Source organism: Epinephelus fuscoguttatus, linkage group LG5 (assembly GCF_011397635.1).
Source record: "Epinephelus fuscoguttatus linkage group LG5, E.fuscoguttatus.final_Chr_v1".
Classification (NCBI taxonomy): Eukaryota; Metazoa; Chordata; class Actinopteri; order Perciformes; family Serranidae; genus Epinephelus; species Epinephelus fuscoguttatus.
The window spans coordinates 22,725,972-22,752,509 of NC_064756.1; the positions used below are offsets into that span (position 1 = coordinate 22,725,972).

A 26,538-nucleotide genomic window follows, 5' to 3' on the forward strand; every position below is an offset into this window, starting at 1 on the left:
CTGCCTCTATGTGTCAGCCCTGTGATAGTCTGGCGACATACAGTACCCCACCTCTCGCCCAGTGTCAGCTGGGATAGGCTCCAGGCCCCCAAGAAATCCTTACAGGATAAGCGGTTACAGAAAATGAATGAATGAATCAATGAATGTTATTGCTAGAGCAGCAACAGTATTTTTCACAACAGTAAAGTCACTATATAAATAATATTTCTGACATCACAATACTGAGTGAAGTGTGGGCTATAGTTTTTTTTAGTCGCTCTAAGTCATTCCTCCTGTCCTCTGTCCTGCTTCCTCTCTGCTGATGTGATTCACTGCGTGCTGGTAACATTACCGCTGGTAGAGAGAGGAGGGGCTGTTTGTTTCAGGGTTAGGGTTAGGGTTAGCCAGCAGCTTAGTTAAAAAGTATTTGCCCACTTTTAAGATGAGTAGCAAACCAAGCTAAATGCGCAGACTACATGCAGACAGCTGTCATTTTAGCATATTTGTAATAATTTACTATTAGCCAAACTAGCATGCTGTCCTTGTGTAAAACATAATGCTAGTGGCCGTGGATGAGACTGCGGGATGGGCAGAAAGAAATATCACTGTACTGGCTTTTTATACGCGAATGTTTAATCACACTTACAGTCACAAGCATAGTTGCTGCCAACTTGAGTAATTTTCAAGTTATCTTCACTTTATTTCCACTGCAGCCTCTCTGACTTCACGTGGTTGTGTGTATGTGGAGGAGGTCAGCCCTTGCTCAGAGGGCAGGTGAGATGCAACAGGATGATAATGACTTAAACCAAATTGTTTAAAAGTACAGATAAAAAACCCGATAATGTCGATGCTCATCAATTCTATGGTCTTTGACACATTAGCTGTGGGGCTCATTTAATACTGGGTTTTGGTACCCATCCCTAGCGTTAGAACATGGTACAAGTTTCAGTTGGTTGCAATCTGCTACCTCACCACTAGATGACACTAAATCCAACACACTAGACCTTTAACCTGTCTCTTAAGAGTTCGTCAACTAGATTGCCTGAGTGTGCCTTTATTAGTAATATCAGGATACTCCTACAGCATTTAGTTTTCCTTTCTTTTCAGACAGGTAAAGGACGATACTTCCATGTATCCAGTTGTTTTTGTAAGTGTTCTGTTAGTAGATGGCAAGAAAGACAACAGAAACACAACTCTCAATTCACTGTACAAAATCTTCATTTTTTGTTTTTTTCTTCCTTAATGACATACAACAGGGGACCCGTAAACAAAAAGAGAAAGTCATTTGATACAAGCTAGAATGCAGTTCAAAAATATATAATAAAACAAAATTAATAAAAAGCAGGTCTCTTATCCCTTGTAGTTAGAGGAAATAGTTTGAATACAGCTTAATATGATGTACAAAATATCACACAGTGATAAATTGCTAATAAAAAAATAAAAACACAAAGAAATGAGAGTCCTTTACCTTGGCCTCTGACTGGTAACAGATTTTTTTTTTTAACTTATTTTTGACATTTTTCGTGTTTTTTAACCATTTTGCTTTTTTACAAGTTATACATTGCCATTATCAATCACAAGCAAGTTCTATGCCTAGCAAGGAAGAATGATTCACTTATGATACTACAGTATTCTTACATCTTATTAATCATATTCATAATCAAAGAAAAGAAATGCAAGAAAGAAAACAAGGAAATGATGGACATTTACAGCACGTAATGGCATCTCTAGTCATCATTTACAACCTCTGTTTCGATTTCTTTTTTTTCTTTTTTGATGTGTCATAGTGATTTGTCTTCATTCTCAGAGAGGGGGCGTAGTCGCTCAGAGTGAAAAGAAAGTTGGCCATCAGTAGCTCTCACTATCATATAACCGTGAGCCACAGTAGGTTCCGCCTTTGTAGTATTTACTCCAGATTGTATAAGAAATACCTGCAACACATTATTTCTGCACCCTGTGTGTAACCACTCCTCAACAGAAGCTCCCACTGTTAGATGTAGTGCAAAGTGGAGCCAAGTAGTAGTTAAATGTGATACCAGGACGTTATGTCCAGCAGCAGTACAATAATGTCCACAGTCCACCACCCTGTTTCAGGAAACAAAATATCTGAACTATAAATGCTAGTGTCCCCAGTGACAGGGAAAGGAGGGAAGTATTTACCTCCAGGATACTTTGAACCCTTAGATCTGCCCTCCAACCCCTAGTGTGACCCTGTAATCTTTAAGAGGTGGAGGGTGCCCCTTAACCAACTGATTTAACACCAGATTCTATCAGTCTTCTCAAGGTAATGAGATAAAATGATTGGTCAGGTAATTTGAAGTCAGGTCATCTAAAGCAAACGTGTCCTGCAGGTATCAGTGTAAATGCAGGACACAGACAGAGATAGATGTGAGGTGTCTCAAAGGAACAATGTTTCCAGCTAAGCCAAATGCTCTCGAGGTTACATTCAAAATAGGTTAGGTGCCGAGTCATGTTACGAATATTAACTGACACCCACACATCTTAAATCAATCGTTTTTTCCTCTCTGAAATGACAAAGTGGCTGAATTTTAAATGGACTTTTCTCCCAGCACACCCCCTTTGAAAGAGGAGAGCAGCTTCACATCATTAGCTCTCTGGGTAATGTGCTACTGTGCAACTGATGCACATCAAAAACAAGATGAGGGGACCTCACCTCATCACACAACTGAAGGTAAAGTCAAGCTTTATTTATTTATTTTTTTTTTTTTTTTGAAAGCCTGAATAAATAACAAGCCAGAACCGAGCACCGCCTACAAACTGGCACCGACTTGATGAAATGAAAAAGACGATCCGAGCAGCTCTCATCTCAGGAAATCAGGAAAATGTTTTCAGTCCAAGTGGTCCTCACTGTAATAAAATTATCATCAGCTCTGTACACTCCTCAAGCCTGAAACGATCAAAGCCCAACATTATTCACATCCCTCTAATGAGAGACATTAACAGTGACCGCTAATTCTAAAATGTGACCACAGTTAATGAAATGATTCAACTATGAAATGTCATTAAAAAGCAGATTCACTCCGTGGAGATCTGTAGCCCGATGAGTGAGAAACACAGTCTCTCTTTCTCACGCGTTCACACACATACATACACACACAAAACAGGTCCCTGATTCTGACTCAAGACTGACAAGGTCTTTCGTAGCACCGTGATTTAACTAGTGCATAAACAGACACACGCACGCACTCGTCTTCTGTACAGTAAAAAGCACCAAATGACACAATCCGCGTCATTTGTTGAGAGCATCCAGACTGGCCTCACCACCCCTGTTAAGTCCACGAACTTTAACTGCACTCTCATGATATCTATCTTTAGCTGGTTAATGTGGTGTGAGAGCATCAGTCTGCACAGTTCGAACTGTAACGTCTGTAAAAATGGACCGTGATTGTGGAAATATGTTCATTTATCTTGTACAGCAGGGTGACATTGTATCTCTCACACACTCTCTCTCTCTCTCTCTCTCTCACACTCTCACACACACACACACACACACACACACACACACACACAAGTAGAGGCAGAATCATGGGGACGCTATAATACTCAGACATACAGTGAGACTTGGTGTCTTGGCCGTAAAGTTGAAATTAAAGCTATTTGTTCAACACTGGTTAGCAACTGTCTAATGCCTCATCACATCACACAACTCACTTTTACATTCTCCAACCCCCGAATACGACACACCACACACACTCTACCTGGAGTCTTTGGAATGTAATACATTAATTCCCAACGGAGAGGTTGGTCAGGTGAATTCTGCCGACACTGGGAAGGATAACTGTTTATAGTCATGCCTACATATCTATGTTAGCCACAAGCAAGTCATTAAAAAAAAGATCCCAAATGAAATGCAGTGGTGCATCGTGTGCGCTGTGCAGTGTGAGCGTTCCCTCTGTGGTTTTTCAGTGAAGTGTGAGTAGTGTGTCAGCAGTTCAAGCGCACAAACGCACACACATGGTGGTTTGTAATAAGTGTCGGTAGAACGAACAAAAAAGCAGAACAGAATATTGTAGTGTAGAAAAAGTGTTACTCCAAATGTGATTATTCGAAAACGGAGCAGCCGGGATTTTATAAAAAAGCAGTGTGATTAGTATTACAAGAAGTCACTGAGGCATCAGAGGACAGTAAGGGATTGAAGGGAGGTGACGTCCTGTGGTGATGACCCAACCAGTGGGGTGCAGGACAGGTGTGAGAGTGTGTGTGTGTGTCTGTGTGTGTAAGCAGGTGAAATTTGTCCACTGTAGTCTTCAGTCTCTTTTGGCCCAGTTGTTTTTGTTGGACTCTAAAAGCAGAAAGAGTAAACACAGTTAGATAGTCGTTCAGAACTGTTCATGACACTGACATGAAAGACTCAATCTGACAATTCAGAGTTGTAAAAATCTAACAAGATCACATAAATGATAAAAAAGAAGCTATTCATTAAATCTAATTCTAATTTGGGGGGCATGTAATAATTGTAATAGTAATAATATAATGGGGAAAAGGTAAGCATTTAAAATTCCTAAATCGGTAAGATTTAAGCCTGAGGGGATCTAAAAAAAACTAGTTTTAAAGTCAATTTGTAAAGTTTAGCTGATCTAAAATAAATAGACTTTTTAAAGAATGTTTCAGAATAATCTAAAATTCTGTTAAAAGAGTAAATGTCTTGAGGTCCACTGCAAATTTAGGCCCTGTCTACACTGTCTATATTTTTTAAATTTAATATTTTCCTTTACATTTGGGCTTCCGTCCACACTCAAATTTTTAAGTTACTACAATGGAGATTCTTCCAAATGCCATCTTAGGTACAGATTTTTGAAAACTCCAGTTAACTTGTATCTATGTGGACATGTGTGCATGCCCATTGTTCCATTATTACCTCCGCCAAGGAGGTTATGTTTTTGCCAGCGTTGGTCTGTTTGTTTGTCTGCAAAATAACTTAAAAAGTCCTGAACGGATTTTGATGAAATTCAGGAAAGGTTGATAATGGGACAAGAAACAGATGATAAAATTTTGGTGGTGATCGGTTGAAGAGAAGTAGATGTGATCAGCATGAGCTAGAAAACAGCAACAACAACAGCTCACTACCAGTTTGTTTAGGTTTTTTTCAGCACTGCTAGGTCTATTGACTACTTCACATCTTAATTTAGTATAGCTGCATCACTTCACAGATGACGAGAGGCATCTCCTGCACCCAGTGTTATTTGATCTACCTCAACGTCCGCGGTATAAAGTTCTACAGAAACAGCAGTTTGGGATCGGGAACAGTCAAACCAGCAGATGGTGGGACAATTTTTAGAATGGGATTGCTGTCAATGACTGAAAGGAAAACTTTTGCATGTCCAAAAGCATCGGTCAGTCTTTGAGTGTTTGACAAAGGTAGTATGCACACTTTGCTACCTTTGTGGTGAGGGGAGATTGTGGAAGACCATAAGCGTCTGGAGTTGCTTTTGCGTTCTAGCGTGTGCGGAGATATTTTGAAAAATGAAAGTTGTGTGTAAAGAATTTTTTTTTTTAAGTAAAAAATCTGTATACATCAGGGGCGATTGCTCTGAGACAACAAGGGAGGCTGAACTTCCCCTAAAATTTCGTAGAAGAAATGCTCAAATATGTACTATTGAATTTACATTAAAATAAGAATTTACATTGTATTAAACGTGTGCTAGGATGCGTTTAACATCATGACTATGATGTTCAAACGTCAGCTGTTTATCACCAGTTTTCAAATGCGACCTCCCTGTCATACATTCTCGTGTCAGCACAGTGGACGCGGAGCCTCCAAGCATTCCTATGAGACAGCGCTGAGCAGTTTTTTCTGATACAGCAAAGCGAGACAGTCATTGGATAAATGCGACAAAATCGTCACTTCCAGGGAGGCTCAGCTTCCCTGGGACCTAATGGAGCGGTAGGCGGGAGAGGACACTCGGTGTATGCGTGATGATTAGAGGAATTGTCTAAAAGGCTGAACCCCTTTGTGACTGACAGCGCTTTGGAAATACACACAGGCATGGTCGCATTTCGAACTCAGTCCCATGCAGATATTTGCAAGTGGAGTCAAGACACAGATTTTAAACATGAGTGGTCAAAAGAGAAGCATCAGAGGCTGAGATATCCCCACTTTAAGTTCTTAGTTCTACAGTATCCCATAATGCAGCTCTGTAGTCTTTCATTCAACCCCCCACTGCCTGTTAAACATCCCACCATCAAACTCCACACCCCCAGTTTGTAAAACAGGCTTTCTGTTAAATATTTTAAATCACCCCTTGTCTCACCAGAATGACAACAGCGCTGTCAGACAAAGATCTTGGCAAGTGCATCTGCCCCAGCGCTGGCGATGAAGGGCTGCGAAGAGTGGAAGGCCACGTCATGGATGGCCTCGTCGTGCTTCTTCCTGTGAGCCGTGATCTCCTGCACGCACGTCCTGTTGTCCAGCATCCACAGGCGCACCGAGCAGTCGTGGCCTGCAGGGGGCGGAGAGCAGGCGGAAACAAAGACAGCAGTGTTATGCGGGGCAAAGATCACTGCGGAGCGTAAGGGAATCCTTTAGATTGTTTTACAAGATAGACGTAATGCACGGCTTCTTCTGAAAGGCAGTGTAATTTTAGCCTGGACTTCAGACTGTACAGCGGCTTTGTGACTGTTTCATTCTGTCTAAACATGAGTTTGATGGTGTGTAACTAACCATTGACAATTTGTGTTTTATCATTCTAAAATTGACATTACCTATTAATTAACTCCTCAACAAATTCCTCCTTGTGTACAGAATAGATGAAACTGAAACTCAAACCTCTCTTTGGGTACAATGATATATAAAAACAGAGTATGCACAAGAATTAGATCACAGTTTACAGTATTTTTTAAAATGATAGAGACTGTCTTTACTCCAGAGGAAACCCTAATCTAAGACGTTCGGCTAAATAACTGCACAGTGAAGCTGAGTAGTACTCACTGCCGGAGATGAGGTAAGTGCCTTTAGGGTCTGTAGTGAGACAGGTGACCGCATCCAAGTGAGCCACCATTGAGTGGACAACTTTACCTGCACACACACACACACACACACACACACACAAAGCAATCTTTTGTAGATGCATTCAAACAGAGGAAATTAACCGAGGACAAATAAAAGACCTCTTGCAGATACCTGTCTTGTTGTCTAGGAACCGAATGGTGCGGTTCTCATGTGCAGTGATGGAGACGGGCTCAGATGGGTGACTGACCACACGGTTGATCAGCTCACTGCCTGCAAAGACAGACAAACAACTCCATTTGAATCCAACTGTTGTATCTGCTCATTATTTTTAACTTATCTCAGAGTGAGTGATATTACTCATTAGCTGTCACAAATAAGGTCCACAACATACCATCCTTGGTCTGTGTCTCTAGCGCCGTGACGCTCTGCTCCGTGTTGAGGTCGTAGAGAAGCGTCTCACCGGCGTCAAACGACACCACCACCTGGTTGGGGTCAGTGGCCACAAAGGCTACAGAGGTGGGCGTTCCGTGCTCTGGCAGAAGACAGGAAGTTTTGAGGCATGGACGCAATATAAAAGCTCAAAAAGCACATGTAAGCACTTGACAAAGACGCTTACCCCTCTCCTTATTGAAGACAGACAGGCAGGGAGACGAGTTCTGAGGGTCCCAGATGCGAATGGTGCCATCGGCTGAGCATGAAGCGAGCCGGTGGTGCACTGCCGAGTAAGTCAGACCCCACACGCTGTCCTCGTGGCCGGCTAGTACGCTGCTCTCGATGCCAGGATCTGGATGAATAAAAGCACATGTTAAAAAAAGGGATACACCTCTAAATTGGAATATAATTATTATAACTCAGCAGGCGAGGACTCACCGTAGTTATCATAAGGATCAACATTGAGGTCAGGCATCTTCCAACATCTGACGGTTCCATCTAGACCTCCGCTGTAGCAGGATTCTCCGTCTTCACCCATGGTTAGTGACAGAACAGCTCCACTAGACACAAAGAGAGAGGCATTAGTTTTCACACTGCATCTGAGTCGGTCTGTGGCAGGTTTGCGCACAAGAATTTCAACTCACCTGTGTGCTCTAAATGTGTAGATGGGCTCAACATCCAACGCTGCGTTCCTGTGGATGGACACATGCTGTTAAATTTGCTTCTAAGTTTTGTTTGCTGTGTTTGAGTTTACATTTGTAAGTTATCTGTCCTTCTACTGCTTGGAAAAGGCTTTGGAGTGAGTTATGAGTATAAAAAATTACTGTATGAATGTATTTCTTGTCCCTCATCCCTGTGGATCTAAGTGTTCTTACTTTTTAGAGTGCATGGCCTTGTTGAGGTTCCACAGTTTTAGTGTCCCGTCCTCAGAGGCAGTGAGCAGCACCGCCTGGCTGGGGTGAAAGGTCAAAGCGCGGATGGCATCAAAGTGGCTGCGTAGTGTAAAACGAGGGTTCCATGTCTTCTTAAACTCCTCTCTGTTATCCTGCATCTGACAGGACACGCATTAAAAAAGAAAAAGAGTCAGCATTCACATATTTTCACGCAGGTTGGATCACAAGCCCAGAACGAATGTGTAATTACATCCATGGAGAGATCGTTGTCATTGGCGACGGTGAGATCAGCCAGTTCACCCAGGTTCATGTCCCCTCCTCCGACAGCATCCATGATGAAGACGTCAGAGGAAAAACCCAGGGCACCACCTGCAGGTCGGAGGTGGAAAAGCACAAGTTATGACAAAACATCACGGCCCTATTAATACAGGCTGAAATGAGGAGAATGGAAAACATAGCAGTGGATCTTAGATCTCCCTGGCAAGAGTCCATTCATCTTGTTTCCTCACTCCCACACTGTGTACCAGAGGAAATATTTATAGGTGTAGGAACAGTTTTGTAAGTTTACCCCTACGCAGGTTTTAAAATTGAACAAAACTGAGACAGCGTCTAAATTTGTGATGCAACGTCTAAGCTACAATCATGCGCGTGGGATAGTAGGTGGTAGTAGAGGATGATCTACGGTTTTCTGTGGAGCAGTCTTACCTTCTCCAGAGCGAGCCTGTCCCGGTACATTAGGGGGCGGGGTAGGTTTAGGGGGGAAGTCCGACATCATGCCTTGTAACTTGTTCCTGCGGTTCTCTGAACCCGGCAAGAGGAGAGAGACACAAAACATCCAGTCATGCAGAGAGGCGGAGGACAGACGGAGAGGCCAGCAGATGGACAGTTGAGACAAAATGAATGTAGACAAAAAGATAGACTTCATTCTTTACAATACAAAACATCAAATTTTAAAGATTCTTTGCGTGAGAGAATGAAATAAATAAAAGCACAGGGTTACAGTGTAAATGTGGCTCAAAGAGTGAAATGTGGACATACAGAAAGAGAAGGCAGCATGCGTGATAACCTTGGAAGTGACCCTGCACCGTAGTAATTACATCTACAGACAGAGGTGACAGCTACACAGCTCTAAGGAGTCACAGACTGGCAGCTTGTGAAACAGGACAGAGAGACAGGTGGTTGGGAAAAGAGGTTGGTTTTATTGACAAGAAGAGATGCCAAGACACAATGAGAAGTAAAAGATAAAAAGGTGAGCAGGGAGGAAGTGGGGGTGGGTGTTGGGGTGGGGTGGGGTGGGGTGGGGGGGGGCAAAAAAGACAGATACACTGGTGGCAGTGATTCTGGCAGTGCTGATGCTGATGGTGTTGCTATGGCAACAGCGTACCTAACTCCCGTCCGTCCCCCGAGATCCTGGCCTCTCCCGCCCCCTCCCCATCCTCCCCCGAGCCCAGGAAGTCAAATTCACTGAGGGCGTCTTCCGAGTCGTCTTCGTCCTCCTCGTCCTCCGGGTCCAGGTCTGTGGTCATGGGCTCCGAACCCATCTGGACAGGAGAGCAGAGAAAAAGGGATAGTTACGCCATTAGTCATTAAGAAAACTCGCAGTTTATAGTTCCTGTTCAGTCGCTCAATGTCTAATCACTGGTCGCACCTTTACACGAGACTTCTTGTTCTTGCGCGGTCCATCGATGCAGTCAGTGGCCATGCCTTGGAAGTCATCTTCCTCGTCGCTGTCGTCCTCATCGTCATCCTCGCAGCCATGCAGGAAGGGGATCTTATCTAGCACCGAGCCGCCCAGACGTTCCTTCGAGCTTTCCTTGCCCGCGTTCCTACAAATGCACACGTGGTTATTCCCTCCATTCCAAGTTATGAAGGACAAAGACATTATTTAGGACATTACTTGCAGAGACAGGATGACCCCAATTATACTTATATAATCCCATATTATACATTTTGGCCACAGCAGTATAGCTTTTGGATTTTCTTTATCTTAAGGTTTTACAAGTGCAACAACTAAGAGCTTTTCTGTGATTTTTTTTTTTACTAAGATACTTCCACTCACAGATTTAATCTTTACATTGCAAGATACCTGTCTGATATGTACATATTTTCTGTGCAATTGACCCTTCGATAAGTCCCGCCCATGGACGCGTACTGGCCAACCAGGATCCGACATGAACACAGCTGTGCTCCATTGACTCTAATGCAATCGTTTCAGACTACCTTCATTTTCAGGCTGGTTGTGTGGATTTGGAGCTAAATGTTGTGCCTGGGGCACGTCGTGTATTAATGATACTCGTTACCTGGAGAGGTTGGAAAAAGATATACGTTTCTTCCCTGTTCCAAAACCAAAATCAGACCCTGAACAGTGTAGGGTTTGCTAGCTAGCTACTGAAGATATAGCCTACTGAATGTTGAACACATGCTGCTTTTGCTTTATAATGATTATAAAAAAAGACCGACCCTGCTGTACAGGAACTAGTGAAGTGACATATGCACACACTGTGATGCCACACAGCTGGTTCAATATCAGCAAAGTTTCCCTTTATATTCATTGTGTTCTGTGGCGATCAGCAGTGATGTGGTGGTTCACTTTTACACTGTGATCTGTAGCCTATAGTTCGGCTTTAGCTTCTAACTATCTTTGTCTTTTAACCTGTTGTTGCTGCTGAGTCAGTTTGACATCCTGGATATATCCTTCAAACACAGACTGTAGACCCCTCTGTCTGCTTCTCTCTGGAATCACTGTTTCATACTCCAACAGCTTGTCGGACCATCACAAAGGGGCGGGGCTTAACGAAAGGTCAATTAAAATCTTACTAGATGTCTGCTTTTTTTTTTTTTTTTAATTATCTTACCATGTTCTCATGATGGAGGATGCCCTCCGTTTTAGACATCTTTCCTGTGTCTTGTTCTGTTGGCTTTTGAGATTAGGAAGTGCTATTGTTTCACTGTCTTTACATTTCTGCTACAGACAAATGCTACTCACAAAGCAACCTCATGATACAATGACAAATTTTCTTGTGTTACAACTGCAGAGAGTTCAGCCCAGTTTAGACCAAAGACTCATGACGAGACGAAACTATTTTAAAATGCTGCAGAGAAGTAGCAGCAGCGTGGACTGGCCAGTGAGCTGATGGTGTCACCTGCGACTCAGCTTGTCAAGTCACCAGCGGCTGGTTTTTAGAACATTTGGCACGTCGCCTGTTTCAACAGCAACATACTTGTAGCAAAGTTAGCTGAATCAAACTGTGCAAACATCCTGTGCACGTCACACTCATTAACACATTAACTGGCATTAGTAATTTAAATTATTGCGGCGTATTTATTATGAATATAGTCCACCTGAGGCTCAGGTGGTTTTGCATTTGTTTTCACTGTTTCATTATTACTAGAGGTGCAACTGTAGCCAAGTATCTCACTCTCACTATCTTCACTCCTTTTTAAGAAGCTATAAAATGATATTCAGCATCAAAATAAGCTTTAAAAGTTGGAAATCTTGTTGCTATAGAGACAATACAACATCTCGTCTCGTTGCACTGGTATAAACTGGCAGGTTTTCAGAACGTCACAGACCAGCACATTGTGAGCAGTTACAAGTTTCAACTCGTCTCATCACAATGTTTGGTCTAAACTGAACTTAGGAAGTCCTGTCAATATCTTAACTGCGCTTTAGTCATCTGCACATTTTCTGTCCTGTAAATCCATTACGTGTTTCTAGTGTAGCATAGTTTATAACAATATTGCACTTAGTAATACACAGGCCGAGTCAAATTCTACTCACTGCACTGAAATACCCCAATTCAACATACCATAATATTTTATGTCTGTGAATAGATAATCAGATAATGGTGTGACATGTAAATTACACCACGTCTATAAAGGGTGCTGCAAGACTGAAGGCCTATGGCGTCAATATCTGCCAAAAGGAGTTTGACAACAAGTGCATGGACATTGTATTTTGATTAGGTGGAAAACGTGTGCAGTTTTATAGCGCTAGTATGGAAAGATCATACTTGTTGAGTAATTTAATGAAGAGGAGAAAAACAAACACTCATATGAAGCGTCATGATTTGGGCCTCTCATCTACTCTGATCAGTGGAGCAACAGCAGAGAGAAAGAAAGCATGTCTGCCTCCACAGTCTCACCTCTTGATCTGTTCCTCTATCTGTCTGACCAACAATGACTCTCCACCTGCCCGGGGCTCAGGCTCGGGACAGGTTTCACTGGGTGGAGGCCCGTTAGCCTCGGGGCTGCTCCGCCCGAGCAGGGAGCGCACACGCTTAGACCGCATGTCCAGGATAGTGTCTGAATAACCCACTTCCTCGAGATATCTACATTCACAGGGAAGAGCACACAGAAATATTCACACACAGCCGTAAAAAACAATCCCTCTTGTCTAGGTCACAAGTTTTTAATGATGAAGTGCTGATGGAAAATGTTAGTATGGTGCAGAGATAAAAAGGAGCTGATGATGGAGAGGGCTTACTTGCGTAGTAGCTGACGTCCCTCCTTCCAGGACATCTGATTGGCTGGCTCGGAGTCTGACTCAGCCGGCCCATTGGGAACTACAGAAAATAGATTGGTCAATAGTGATGCAAGAGCGAGGCATGAGCAAGAAAAGAGAAGAGCAGAAACTTTGAGTTGCTCTGAAAGCAAAGCAGCAGTGACAGAGTGTATGAGAGCTTGGTTAGACATACGTTGGTCTGCCTCTGTCTCTGGTTTCTTGTCTCCGGGACTCTGGTCGTTCCCCGTCTTCAGCTTCTGGTGCTTAGCCCTGCAACCCCACAAAACACCACATGAGGGAAGCAGTACGAGCAAATATAGGAAAAGCTTTCACTATCACATCACTATGCCTAAAGCATGCAAAACAATATGACAGCAGGCTGAGTGGAGAACAGACAGGAGGACACAGGAAGAGAAAGAAGGCATTTGTCTTACCTCTCTTGTTTGAGAGCATACTCCAGCATTTTGATCCGCCTCACCAGGTCCTGTTTCATATTCTCCTGCCCTTTCCTCTCACCCTGTAGGAACGCCACCTGAGCCTGAAACACACACATACAGGATGGTAAGGAACACAAAGTACCTTCAAAAAAAAGGAACAAACAAACACACACACACACACACACACACACACACACACACATACAGCAAAGACTCACAAACACACATTATTGCAAAATCAATTTATATTGACACCATAACTGCAGTGGATGAAAAAGGCATTAACGGTCTCCATTAAAACGAGAACGGCATTTGATATCAACAGTGATCACAAGCGGAGACCGTGAAGGGGAAAAAGTTCGATGTGATGAGCATAACAAACATGACTTCTGAGAACCCAGAGGAATAAGTAGAGGGTTGTGGAACAGGGCTCTTATTTTTAACTTCTCCTAACTGAGAGCCTCAGTGCGCATCTGCAGAGGAGGAAAAACAAGACACACACCGGCCAAATTCAAATACCCTCTTTTAAGACACATCCTTCCTTTGTGTGCTTCCCCTCTCAGTTTCCGCTTGTTTCCTTCCTCACTGAGCTGATAAAATTCTTACCTTGAGGAAATAGATGCTCGCTGCCTGTTCTCGCCATATGGCGAACAATTAAAGGGTTTCGTGAGCGGAAGAGAAAACGTGATAATGAGAGAATGCAGGATGATGATGCTGTCGACATTTGACGAGCACTATCTTTAGACAAGGTCTTCTCTTGGGTAAGGCATCATATGGCAAGACTTGAGAAAGATGTGTTAAGGCTGGCAGAGTGGATGAAAATGATTTATGACATTTATAACATGCTGTATTTTGATTCAGGTGATGCATCACAGTGGGTCAAACTGTGGTTTACACCAGACAATAAAAACCCTGCCCTCTATTGGCTGGAGGAGAAAAATGCCCTAGTGAAAAAACAAACAGTGATCCCACTTAGAAGTGAGTTAAAAAGGCCTGCCCGTGTTTCGCTCTCTGGATTTGCATGCAGGTGACGGTAGGCACAATAGTTTTGCATTTTCACCCTCTCCCTGTCCTCTCTCTCTCTCTCTTTCTGCTGTGCCAAGCGGTGCTGGAGCATTAATACCGATTGTTTTACAGTCCATTTCTCCTCTGCACGTCCCTGTGTGTGTGTCCACGAGTCGGCTCCCACACGCATACGCAGTTCTGTAAAACTAGAACAGTCTAAAAACACTATCTCATGGGGCAGGCACTCGGTCTACTTGAGAGGGTAGTCAATCACCCGGGAAAGTGTGCACACACACTTACACACGCGTGCACACACACACAGTCATGTAACCAGCTAGGAGGGCGAGTGGAACACAGGATAATCTGCCAAGCAAACCTTACTGCTGCTGCTGCTGAGTAATCCTGATTAATGCAATGTGATTTTGAACGCTTATCGGAGAGTTTTGGAGATAATTGTCAAAGCTAGCATGTCAACACTGCAGGCATGATCTAAGAGGTTGAGGAATACGAATAACTTTATGTAGTTTATACTTTAGGAGCAGCTCAGCTTCTAAAATAAGTAAAATAACAAATCAATTAGTAGTGTTTCTGTATGTGGAGCACTGACGGTATAGGGTGAAAAGCAATGCATTCATTTAACAAGCCAGGAGGACCAGTGAAACATAAATCTGTATGAACAGCTATGTAATAACATATCATTTGTGGTTATGTGGTTGATAGAAACAGCTAGCACAGGGTTAGCTGCAGAAGCTGCTTAGCATTTTCAGCCGCACACAAGTAATTGTGTCGTCGCCGTGTTTTGTGACGTTAAATGTGATACTGCATTTGCATTTTTCACACAAGCAGAAACTCTTGCTACATGTGGGACATAATCAGACGTAAATACTTACATGCTAAAACACAAGCCAAGCAGAGCTCAGCTGTGTTGCTAGCTGGGCAGTGTCACACTGTGGGAGGTTTAGATAACAAATAGCAGCATGTACATATATACTGGGCACTATAAATGGTGGGAAACAGATGGAGCGCAACTTAAATCCCAGCTCACATTAAAATATTCTAAGTGAAATGGCAAATTATTTGCGTCTGTCAATGAAGGTAACAAGCTTGACTTGGCATCCACGATAATGAGAGAGAGCTTTAAAATACTGTGATGTGCTGTGGGTCAAGTGGAGACAACTTGGCTAAAATCTGTCTAATTCAGGAGGGACCAGAGTGGAGTCTGAGGCAAATAAACAAATCTTGAACACAGAATCCTCAGTGTACTGACTCGGCTGCTTCTCGATGCATGAAAACACCATTGTCAGCTCAGCATTGATACACAGTCTAGTTTAAAACTAGACGTCACACCATGAACTAAAATAATGGTGTGACAACTAGCTGCAGAGAGATGGATGCTGAGCTCTTGACTTTGTAAACAGTTTTTATGTAGGCCTTGGGCTGGGTACCTCTAAGGTATCGACTGAAATAACAGTACCAAGTACTATCAAAACTTCTCTAGTTAAACAGTGCCTGCATTCAACTCCTTTTGTACCTAGATGTAGATCTAGAATACCATTTGTATGGTTTTGCTCACAGCCAATATTTGTCGAAGTTGGTAGTTGGCATACTACACATCTGTGGCATCTGTACCATGTCAAGCAACTGAATGCTTCCACTCACATGATGGACACAGGATCAAGTAGAACTATAGGTATCAAATTGAAGTACTTTTTAACACAGCCCTATGTAGGCCTAATATGTACTGAACTGAACAAAAGAGCTTGAACCAACAGCAGCTTGCTGAAAACAGTCACAGTAACATCGTCCTAGTATGAACACTAATGCAACTGCTTGGCTCAAACAAAAAAACAAAGTAGATAGTCAGTAAATCTTTTAACTATATATTCGAATCAGCAAAATGCTTTGTAATTTCCACCTCTGAAAGGAATGTGTAGTTCATCCTTTAGGGGAAGGGCACGTGTTTCTACTCCTACTCACGCACACAGACGAGCTACAACCTGCTCACACGCTGAGATAACCATCACACCCCTGTGCGCCGGTGTCACACTGTGCTCCTAGAAGGACAGGTTCCCAGCGCTGTCCGAAACCTTAAATCCCTGACGCTGCTTTATTGGCCCAAGATAGAGCCAAGGCTGCACGTGGACACACACACACACACACACACTAAGGAAGCCAAAACAGTCAGATTAGTGTGTAAAAGGGTTAACTGCTGTATGTCATTCTGTATCTATGACTTAACCACTCATTCTTTGACTCTGACCTGGTTTTACTTGCTCATTATTTGGGTAATGGGGGTCAGTGGGTAAAATATGATGTTAGAGAGGATTAATTTATCTCGGCACGCACTAGCTGTTATAGAGACAAGAACAAAAATGCAGCTTTCAATAGATTAGCTTGTCTGTAACATAAGATCCCTAAAGCTCCTATTAAGATGCGTGAATACTTTAACAAGAAAAAAATCTACTATTATAATACACATTGTTTAGGTTTGACTTGTCTCTGTTATTCTGGCCTTTGTCTGGTTCAAACTGGGACTTGCTTGTCTTTACTCGTGTGTGGGACCCAGCCAAAATAAGTGAGACAAGGCAGTCTATTCATCAGCTATTAAAAGTGTTAACACTTCAAATTAGAGCCAAAATAAAGCAGCAGGTCAATAGACATCACAGCATTCATAAAGAAAGTTATACTATTTTTCCATTTGATAACGCCCTGCTAACACCGACAATGACCTTATTTTCTTTGTATCATGTTGGTCAACTAACAAAGTACAAAGGAACGAGCGAACCTGTCGTGCCATCTGATCTCTTTTTCCTGTGGGTGGGTGGGTTTTCCTCCATGTGGCCAGCTGCTGCTGACCTTTCCAGGGTTTGTTGTAGCATGGTGAAGTGACACATTTAGCCTTTTCTGTCAGTGTGCCTCTACAAGCTGCAGAACAGGGTCAAGGGCAGCTTTCCTCTTCCACTAGCCACCCTCCATCTTCTCATCCCCTCATCCCCATGGGAGAATCCATGAGCCAACAAGTAGAGCAATGAACTTTTCTGGGACAGTGCGCTTTGATGGAGCGTGTCAGAGTGCGTCGAGTGTGTGCGTGCGGGAGGTATTTAGCTGGAGGATGACATCCTAAAAAGTTGGGCTTGCTGCCTAAGTTTGATTAGGAGATGTTTGGTGTGCAATGGGAAGCAAAAATACTGCATGTCATCCTTTCAAAAGAGAGGGGAAGCAAATCAAGTCATTAGATTTTTAGGATTTAAAGGAAAGAGCTGAGATGGAAACTGAGAAACACGACAAAAAGAAAGGTCAGATCACACACAGAACAGGACTGCTGCAAGTGTTTGTATGTGGGAGGCACACACTGTAATAATGCAGTACATATGGATGTCATATGTGTGTCATGGCTGAGAGCGCAGAGCTATTAATTAGAGATGTGTACCCAAGGGTCCCCTAGGCCACACTCAACAGGAAGTGATGTCATTTGGGTCACCAGTAATCTATTCTACACAACTACTGACACTGTTAATAAAATTAAAAAGCTGAAAATGAGAATAACTCAAAGAGGGACAGGTAAAGGTCTGCCCTTTTCCCTGTGGAACGACAGTAGTGACTGGGTTCGATGTCGGCTGCTCAGCGTGTTTGTCAATTAAATTATAATGAGGACCAGGCGAATACAAGCTTGTTCACAGTGCAGTAGTAGTGTAATTTGAAACAATACACTGGCAAAAGCTTCTTGTGTGTCTGAAGGACAGAGAGACGAGGCCAGCGCCACCTGCCCCCCATGGTCACGCTGGGACGTCCCACCTGGCCCAGAGCGGGGAGGGCCTTCGTTCCTGGCTTGTCACTGGAGACACAATACCACAGGTGCCTTTCACACCAAAAACACACTCACAGAGGCAGCATCTGTTACAGTCTCGCAGATACACACTGCGCTACAATCACAGACACCCATGCGGTCGCACACAGAGTCACATAATCGCAACATGATAGTGCTGATCTCAAATATTGATGGTTTTGCTGCTGCTGGCATCTTAGATTTTACATGCAGCTTCCTTGCTAGCTTTACAAATGTCAGAACAAAATGCCATGTGTAGTCAACATGTACAGTATGGTGCTAACAACACAGGACATGACCGAGGGGGGAGCATGCTTACTGGCATGTTGAGAGCCCCGCCAGCAAATTGGCAACAAAAGCCAGAGGCCTGTGGCCTGTGGGTGTTAAAATGTAAGCTAGGTCAATATTTCAGCCTGGCACTCCAGCTATCCTCTCTTTCTCTCAGCACAGGCCGTAGTGCTAATTGTACCCGTGAAACCAGACCATGTGCAGCAAATACTCAAACAAAGTTCCATAACAAGCACTAATGGCGTGTTGGACATAGCGATGGCCCACTTCTGCCTTCCCTTCCCACTCCTCCCCGCACACGACTATAAAGGCAGCGAGCACAACCAGTTTGTTATTGTTCATCCATATTTTATCGCGGCTCCTATTTATAACTACGTAGGTTTGAGTCGGGGGGCAAAGTGGGAAGCACTGTGACAGTGTAGAGGCAATGATGTGTTTTTTTTCTGTGTTTTCTGTGTCAAGCTCATGAACTCCGGAAGACAGTTCATCCTAATTACAAGTGTGGTTACAGGAGGAAGGCCCACTTAGGTTTAGGAATGAAAAGATGAACTGTTTATCCCTACGTTCCAAACGAAAAGCGAAAACATGGTTGAATGTGTGTATGTTTTCCTAACCTGGAACAATCTGATGAGTAAGCACAATCTTTCCCAGCAATGCTATGCTAAACGCACGCATGTAGGAAATGTTGCACAGTGCAACCTCTGTCTCCTGCTGTCAGTCTCTGAATAACTGGGACCATTAGGGGACGCATGCCTTGCTCAAGGGCATTGCAACGGAAATGACATTTTTCTTGCCATTTCATCAACTCAAACTGATGACCTTTAAGGACACAAGCTCACTTCTCTAATCTGAGGGAGGAAATATGTGTTTGTAAGTGGCAAGTTTAGTCATAGATAGGATAGTACGTGACTGATGATGATCTAAGGGGCTCAATAGAGCATGAGGAAACTGACAATTACACTACAAATACACCAATAACTAATCTATATGACAGTCCTCAATTCAAAATGTGGATTTGGTTCAATGCTGACAGATTATTATCCACTGTCTTTAAGACTATACCTCTGAGGACATGTTGCAGCAAAATATTTAATACAAAAACTGCAGTATGGTTTGCAAGGTGAGAGTGAAAGCCTTCGTTCAAAGGTCACTCTGCTCACTTTCTCTCACCGTGCCATCTGCCTGGCAAATAAAAATAAAATTTAACATCTCCTATGTAGTATATATTAACTATTCCTTATTTCAATAAGGGTTTTCTTTGTGCAAGGACACCACTTTGACAGCTGATGCTCAAATTATCATGATCATTAAAAGCAGCGATTTCAAAGGGTAGCCACAACTGGGTGACACTGTCATAACCTGTTAACCTCAAAAATACAGCCACAGATCACTTAATCTGTCCCTGTAGGATATGAAAACCCAATAATGGTCGACATACTCAACAAACTATGTGGCCACTTAAATACCAAAATACAGTCCATCCTAAGAGGAGTCTGGTACAGGCATGCTTTTGATGTGCACCTGCAAGAAGACAGTGCAAGGTAGCCACACCTAACCTCTGTTTACCTACCTTTGTTATTTGCAGGATAGCTTGCTTGCTTTCGGCTGACATATGCTGACCTTTATCATGTAGCTTTGTGATGTGTATATCTGTAGTATATATATATATATAACTGGTCATTTAAAGGCCAAAAATGCTGTTTATTGTATGTTTAAAGCCTAGGGTGTTGGCTTTATGTGATGATCAGCTGGAGGTGATGGAATCCCTTCATTGTCTTATACTGTCTAGTAATAACACATCCTGGGCAATACAATATGATAGGGTGTAATGTTAGCCCGTTAGCATTTTGGCATCCCGAAATTGATTGTTGGGCATGTGTGCTGGTACAAAGCCACTGTAACAGAGCTCCTGCAATATCCGCTCTGGCCTTTCTTTGGCGTTAACGTTACAGACGCATGTTAAATGATAAACAAATTTACCCTGAGTTCGTCTCTCTCAGCCTCCCAGCGGTATTTCTCGGCCTGGAAGCGTCCCCACTCGTACTGGATGAAGTGCAGGATCCCAGGAAGCGTCATACCCGAGTCCCCGTCCTGTAGCTCCCGAGCCTGCGACGATCCGGGCATGGCCCCGGCAGCCGCCGCCGCCGCCACTGCTGGTGCCATCGCCCCGGTCGCCGCAGCTGATGTCGCCTGGCCCGGTGCTGCTTTGGGCCCGTTTGGGTTGCGCCCCGCTCCGCTGCTGCCGCCGCCTCCGGAGTTCGGGTTTGGTCCTCCGCCGGATCTATCCGCCTCCATTTTAACGGTTCAACCTTTCGCCAGGACAAGGAGGTGGAAACGGGCGGAGTGTAGGAACAATAATAATAGAAAAGTACCTCGGACCCTTCTTCCAACCCAGCAGCACCTCGCTAAAGGCTACCCTCTTTTCTTCCTTTTCTCACACGCACAGAGCAAAATTACTATTCAGACAGCAAAATACTACACTTCCGCTTTCAAACCTTCAAAATAAAACACCACCAAGCTACATATCTGCACCAACGTGGCCTATTTAATCACCAATAAACCGTATTTAGCATCAGTTCTCCATTCTGTATATATTTACTAAAGCAACACCAGAGTATGGCCCTTAAAGGTCTATCCCTCAGAGCAGGTATTAAAATGATTTTTGCCGCTCTTATTTTGTATATCCCGGATTTGTTTCCTCCTCCTTGTGTTTGCTGGAAATGCCCACTGTGGCTGACAAATAAAGGACCGTGATTGCTGTAATACACAATGAACGTGTCGCTAGGGGAGTTCATTTCCTGCCATTTTGTGAACTGGGATGTTTGAGAATAGTAAAGTTAGCCAATATTACCCACAACTGTGTTTCCAGTTTAATGTTAAAATAAAATAAAAAATCTCCACGACACAGAGACCGTGATTTTGTCTGCTATATAATAATAATAATACAAAATTATAAATAATAATTAATATATTTAAAAAAAAAGAATAATAATAACAATAGTAGTAATGGTATTATTTATTATTTTTATTATTATTATATTAATGATAATAACGATAATAAAAACAATAAGAACAATAATAATTTGGATTATACAGCACTTTTACACACTTTACACTTTTCTAGATATTCTAAGACGCTTTACAGAGAACAAAAACAACAAAACAAAAGAAAAAAGAAAAAACAAAAATGAAATAATCTATAAGAAAGGAAACAATGCAGAGATGGAGAAGAAGAACAGTTTTTCTAGAGGTTGTAGGCAGTTTTGAAGAATTGTGTTCGGAGGGATTTCTTGAATGGAATGATATATAATAATACAGGAAATATAATATAATATAATATAATATAATATAATATAATATAATATAATATAATATAGTTGTTAGAATATACACACATATTAATGAGGGTGTGGGTTTTAGGTCTCCCCAAGGAAATTTAGAGTGTCAAACGATTAATTTCCGTCAAAATAAAAGTTCTCACTGCGACTTTAATGATTTTACTGGGGACAAATGCACATGCTGTGAATATTGGGCATGTCTGAGCATGGCTAAATCAGTTTTCTTGCAGATCTATTATCCATTGGACTTGAATACAACCAACTTGGATTCAATTATCTAATATGTGAGATGGACACATATTAACATATGGTAATCATTATTTTCTCATTTTAACCAGATGGAAATGAAGATATAAGCACATACAATATGTAGGCTACAGAATAATTCCACAATACATACTAAAATAGATACTGTAAAGATGGATGTTAAAAAAAATAAACTGTACAGATGCTGGCTGAAGGTTACAACTTGGAATCCCTGCTATCAAGTAAAAGTGTGTTGAGACATTTTCTTTGATCATAATTTCTTTTAAAGGCCACATACATCCACTTTATTTTATTTCCTGTATGTACAAGTGTGAATAATTCATTATATCTTTAAATACTTTTTTTATGTTGTTGTTGTTGTTGTTCACAAATGTTTTTCACATTAATTTGTGCAGAGTGAGATATGTCTCAATCTGACTATTTTGTTCAGTGTACAGTTGATGGGCATTTTTTCTTTAAAATAGTTGAGATTAAATCATAGTTTAAGAATAAATGTCAGCCCTACAATAGTATTATGATGTGTAGTTGATGCAGTTTTGTGTATTTTTTTAAAAAAAAAAAAAATGTATTATTATTATTATTATTATTATTATTATTATTATTATTATCTCACATTCTTAAATATGGCACTTTTATTCTGAAGAAATCGAAGTTTCATGATTTCTTCAGAATAAAAGTGCCATATTTAAGAATATGTTTTAAATAAGGCTACATACATCTATTCTTTTTACTATATGTACACTATGAAGATGTCATTATATATTTGAATACTTTTCTTTTTACACAAACGTTTTTTACAGATAATTTGTGCAAAAAGAGATATTTGACAATATTGTACAGCGTAGTTAAAGAGTTTTTTCCTTTTAAAATGGTTTAGTTTAGTTTACTAGGACCCCCAGCTACTATTCTTCCTGAGGTCCACAACAACTTAACATTCGTGACAGTGCACAAAACAACTCAAATATAACACTTAACAAAATAGCATGACTAGACTAAAACACTGACACAGACAAATAAGACAGCTCCTGGTAATATAACAATTAAGATATATATTTTCATGATTTCATTTGGTAAGTTAGCGCGACATTGTATTTTGATAAGTAGTTTGTGCATTTTTATTTTTTATTTTTTACATTCTTACATATATGTCACTTTTATTCTGAAGGAATCGAGCCGGAAGTCTTTCTGTTGTTGCGGGCAACAGACGGGAAGCGTGATTTCTTAATGGTAAAATCGTGCAGTTTGTTTTAATGGTTAAGCTTGAGTTAAGCTGAACAGTAATGCAGTATTCTGATGCGATTGGGGCTCACTTGGTTTGGGATTTCTTCTCTAAATGTTGGAGACCAGATTTCATCCTCAAACGCGTTAATATCATCTAACAATGCGGATCAATCTGTGTGTCTGCTGCTACCGATTCAGCCAGGTTTGCTCCTGTGCTACCAGAGCTGGCTGAGATGGACCACCATGAAAAGCAAGTATAGTGCAACAAGGTCAATAGGCTCCAAGGTGCAAATGCTCCTGATAACATGGCTGATGCATAATAAAGAATAAAATAGATGCAAATTAAGGTGAGTTGTGTTCATGAATTTGTTCAGCCTGTTTGTGTAGGTTGATAATGCATTTTATGTATAGAAGGAAACCTTGCATTGAGCTACCTGCCCTTGTTTTACATTTAGATGAACTGATTATGGCTAGGATAATATTTAGTGCATCAAGGTAGTTCTATGTCTCATATTAAAGTAGCTTTAGGTTGTATGACACAGTCAAGATGTCCTTATACAGTTGTTATACACATATAAGCTGCATTGTTTCCTCTGTTTTTCACAGGTTGTCATCAACTCTCATTCCTCTATTGTTGCACTAATGGGGACCTAAGACCCACCACTGGATTTCTTCATTGAAACCTCGTCTCGTCATCAGCTGCCATGCGGATCAGTCTCTGCCAGGGCCTGTTAACTGGCGCCATCATCCTGAACCTCCTCATTCTCTACTATGTGTCCCGGGCCCAGCAGCAGATGATGGAGAAAAGGAAGGAGCTCGGCCGGGGCACGAGGAGGGCTGCCCTACCAGCCTCCGGTCTGGGAGGAGGCCTGGGGGCACTTGTGGGCACTGGAGGTGAGCCTGGAGGGGTCGGAGGTGAGGGACACAGTCGTGGCCCACGTGTGACTGTTCTTCTGCGGGAGTTTGAAAACTTTGAGAATTATGTTGGGGATGTGGCGAATTCCTTCCTCCGCCAGAGACCTGAGCTTCCCTTCCTGGCTGTGGCCGACACGTCACCGTACCCTCCCTTGGTGCTTCCAGAGGGCGCACGCCTTCTAGTGCTCACCCCCAGCCCGGACCAGCCACCGCAAGCTCATAGGCCAGAGTTCCACGTCCAGACAGAGTTTGTGCTGGTGGTGCCTGATGGAGTGGAGTTGGAGCAACCTCGGGCGATTGAGAGGCTGATCAGGGAGCTGGAGGGTGAGGGTGGGGGGCCCGTGAGGCTGGTAGCTGCGCCCGTGCTGGCTCGATCTGCTGTGCAGTGTCTTCACCTGCGGGTGAACCTCAGAGAGTGGACAGCCACCTACTCGCCAGCTGCGTCCGGGAGCAGCGGGAGCGTGTGTACGGCTTTACAGGGAGATGCAGTTGTCCTCATTCGCACAGAGGATCTTTTTAACCTCTCTGTGCCTCTGGGGAGGCCCCTCTTCTCCTCGCTCTTCGTCCAGACTGCCTTGAGAGGCTGGAAGGTCAAGCTGCTGGAGAGCCCCTGTTTCGCTGCAAACCACCGGCCACTGTTCAGCTCTGCTCACAACCAGTGGAAGGCTGACACTCGGCTGAAGGAGACAACAGGGAAGCTCATGAGGAGCTTTGGTCTGAAGCGTCTCCTGCTGCCTGATGGGAAGGAACAGTGGTATGGCTGCAGTAAAGAGACGCCTCGCTGCTTTGGCACAGTGCAGGATGACACTCCAGACTACCTCTATCTGGATCGCTGGACGCCTCCCTGCTGTCTGCGTGCTCTCAGGGAAACCACCAAGTATGTCATCAATATCCTGGAGACCTCAGGCGTACGCTACTGGCTCGAGGGGGGGACTCTACTGGGTGCTGTCCGCCATCAGGACATCATCCCATGGGATTATGATGTGGACCTGGGCATTTACCTAGAAGACGTACCCAACTGTGATCACTTGAAGAACCTGGACTCAGGTTCTCTTGTGGATGCTAATGGCTATGTCTGGGAGCGCGCAGTGGAAGGAGACTTCTACAGGGTCCAGTACAGCGAGGCCAACCACCTGCATGTTGACCTTTGGCCGTTCTACCCACGAAACGGCGTCATGACCAAAGACACATGGACAGAGCACAAACAAGACGTGGAGTTCCCGGAGCACTTCCTGCAGCCGCTGGTGCCAATGTCTTTTGCCGGCATCACTGCCTACAGCCCCAACAACCACCGAGCTTTCTTGGAGCTCAAGTTCGGCGAGGGGGTGATTGAGAACCCTCAGTATCCCAACCCTTCGAAAAAGAGGCTGGACAGAAGCAAATTATAAGAGACGATAAAGAAGTGTGTTTTATGTCGACTGTTCAGAAAATTCTGCCACTTTTTTACGAAAAACAGACTAAAAGATGATGCTTGGAACTAATGTGGTGCCAAAATGACTGCAGTTGCTGTCAATTTTAAGACAGCTAGATCAGTATTTGGATGTTAAGTCTAACATTGGACTGCCTAGAAAGATTTAAATCAATACACTAGTGAGTTTACATCAGGCATATCTTTAAGACTGGCTGGCACATGTTGTACGAAATCTGTATGTATTGTACAGCAAAGTATAAATATGACTGCTGTGAAGATGTGGATTCTCACTAAAAGCTAGTGTACATGATCTTAAACAGGATTTAAGGTTCTGTACAGATTATCTGTGTTACATAAGTGCTTTTGCCCCGACAGGTGTTTTATGAATTTCTTGACTGTTGTATTGATTTGCACAGGTTTTGTCAGTTTTGCGGTTTATGAATGGATGTTACTGTATATCGATGCCAACTGGTATCTGACAGCTGTAGCGTGGTGTGTACATTTCGATGTGGTGAAATGAGAAACATACCATCATTCGTCCGTATGGAGAGGATGATCAGGACTTCGAAAACTTTTACTGAAACATAAATTAATTAATAACCTTTACCAAAATTAAGTGTGTTACTACTGAGCATCCATTATGTGTTAACTTAAATGAAATTTTAATTCAGCAGGGAAGTCGGACATAAAAACACACAAGCTTCTCTGGGTATGACATGTTTCCTGTAGCGTTGTTACATGTGTGATGTATCAGTGTGTCACTCCAAGTCATGAGCCGGTAAAATAAAGACGTCGTAACAGGTTGACTTACGTTATTAATTTGTTTTGAGAATTGTTGGCAAATCCATTGTAAATACATTGAATGTGCAATATTGGCTGCAATTTTCTTTTTTAAACACTAGATGGCACAACACACCTATTTATTCTGCAGCCTCTGTAACTCCTTTAAGCCTCTGCACTAAGTTGTGTCAAAGGCATTATGGGAGTTCCTCAGCCATATGGCAGGGGCCCAGGGGGTGGAGGATTTTATGACAGGACACACAGGAATGCAG

At 42.7% G+C, this 26,538-nt stretch overlaps 2 protein-coding genes across 2 annotated transcripts; one reads left to right on the forward strand and one right to left on the reverse strand.

Annotated features, from left to right (window-relative positions):
* Positions 1-1,173: 1,173 nt before the first annotated feature.
* On the reverse strand, positions 1,174-20,812 carry strn4 (striatin, calmodulin binding protein 4). Its single transcript, XM_049576549.1, has 18 exons — positions 20,315-20,812; positions 13,213-13,316; positions 12,972-13,048; positions 12,761-12,839; positions 12,420-12,605; positions 9,923-10,100; positions 9,659-9,815; positions 8,980-9,075; positions 8,525-8,643; positions 8,257-8,432; positions 8,026-8,073; positions 7,820-7,941; positions 7,566-7,733; positions 7,341-7,481; positions 7,121-7,219; positions 6,929-7,015; positions 6,252-6,440; positions 1,174-4,282 (listed from the first exon to the last, which is right to left on the reverse strand). The coding sequence occupies exons 1-17, from the start codon at positions 20,627-20,629 to the stop codon at positions 6,271-6,273; spliced, it is 2,322 nt and encodes a 773-aa protein (XP_049432506.1). The 5' UTR covers positions 20,630-20,812; the 3' UTR covers positions 1,174-4,282; positions 6,252-6,270.
* A 2,328-nt stretch (positions 20,813-23,140) lies between these two features.
* LOC125888753 (fukutin related protein) lies at positions 23,141-26,282 on the forward strand. Its single transcript, XM_049576312.1, has 2 exons — positions 23,141-23,507; positions 23,767-26,282. Exon 2 carries the CDS (start codon positions 23,865-23,867, stop codon positions 25,461-25,463), a length of 1,599 nt encoding a protein of 532 aa, XP_049432269.1. The 5' UTR covers positions 23,141-23,507; positions 23,767-23,864; the 3' UTR covers positions 25,464-26,282.
* Positions 26,283-26,538: the final 256 nt, after the last annotated feature.

Excerpts from the sequence above, each read along its gene's own strand:
- strn4 (XM_049576549.1), bottom strand. The coding sequence starts at position 20,629 with ATGGAGGCGGATAGATCCGGCGGAGGACCAAACCCGAACTCCGGAGGC. Across the intron at positions 8,433-8,524 it reads ACAACGATCTCTCCATGGAT|ATGCAGGATAACAGAGAGGA; the intron begins GTAATTACACAT and ends GTGTCCTGTCAG. Across the intron at positions 6,441-6,928 it reads CACTTACCTCATCTCCGGCA|GCCACGACTGCTCGGTGCGC; the intron begins GTGAGTACTACT and ends CGCCCCCTGCAG.
- LOC125888753 (XM_049576312.1), top strand. The coding sequence starts at position 23,865 with ATGCGGATCAGTCTCTGCCAGGGCCTGTTAACTGGCGCCATCATCCTG.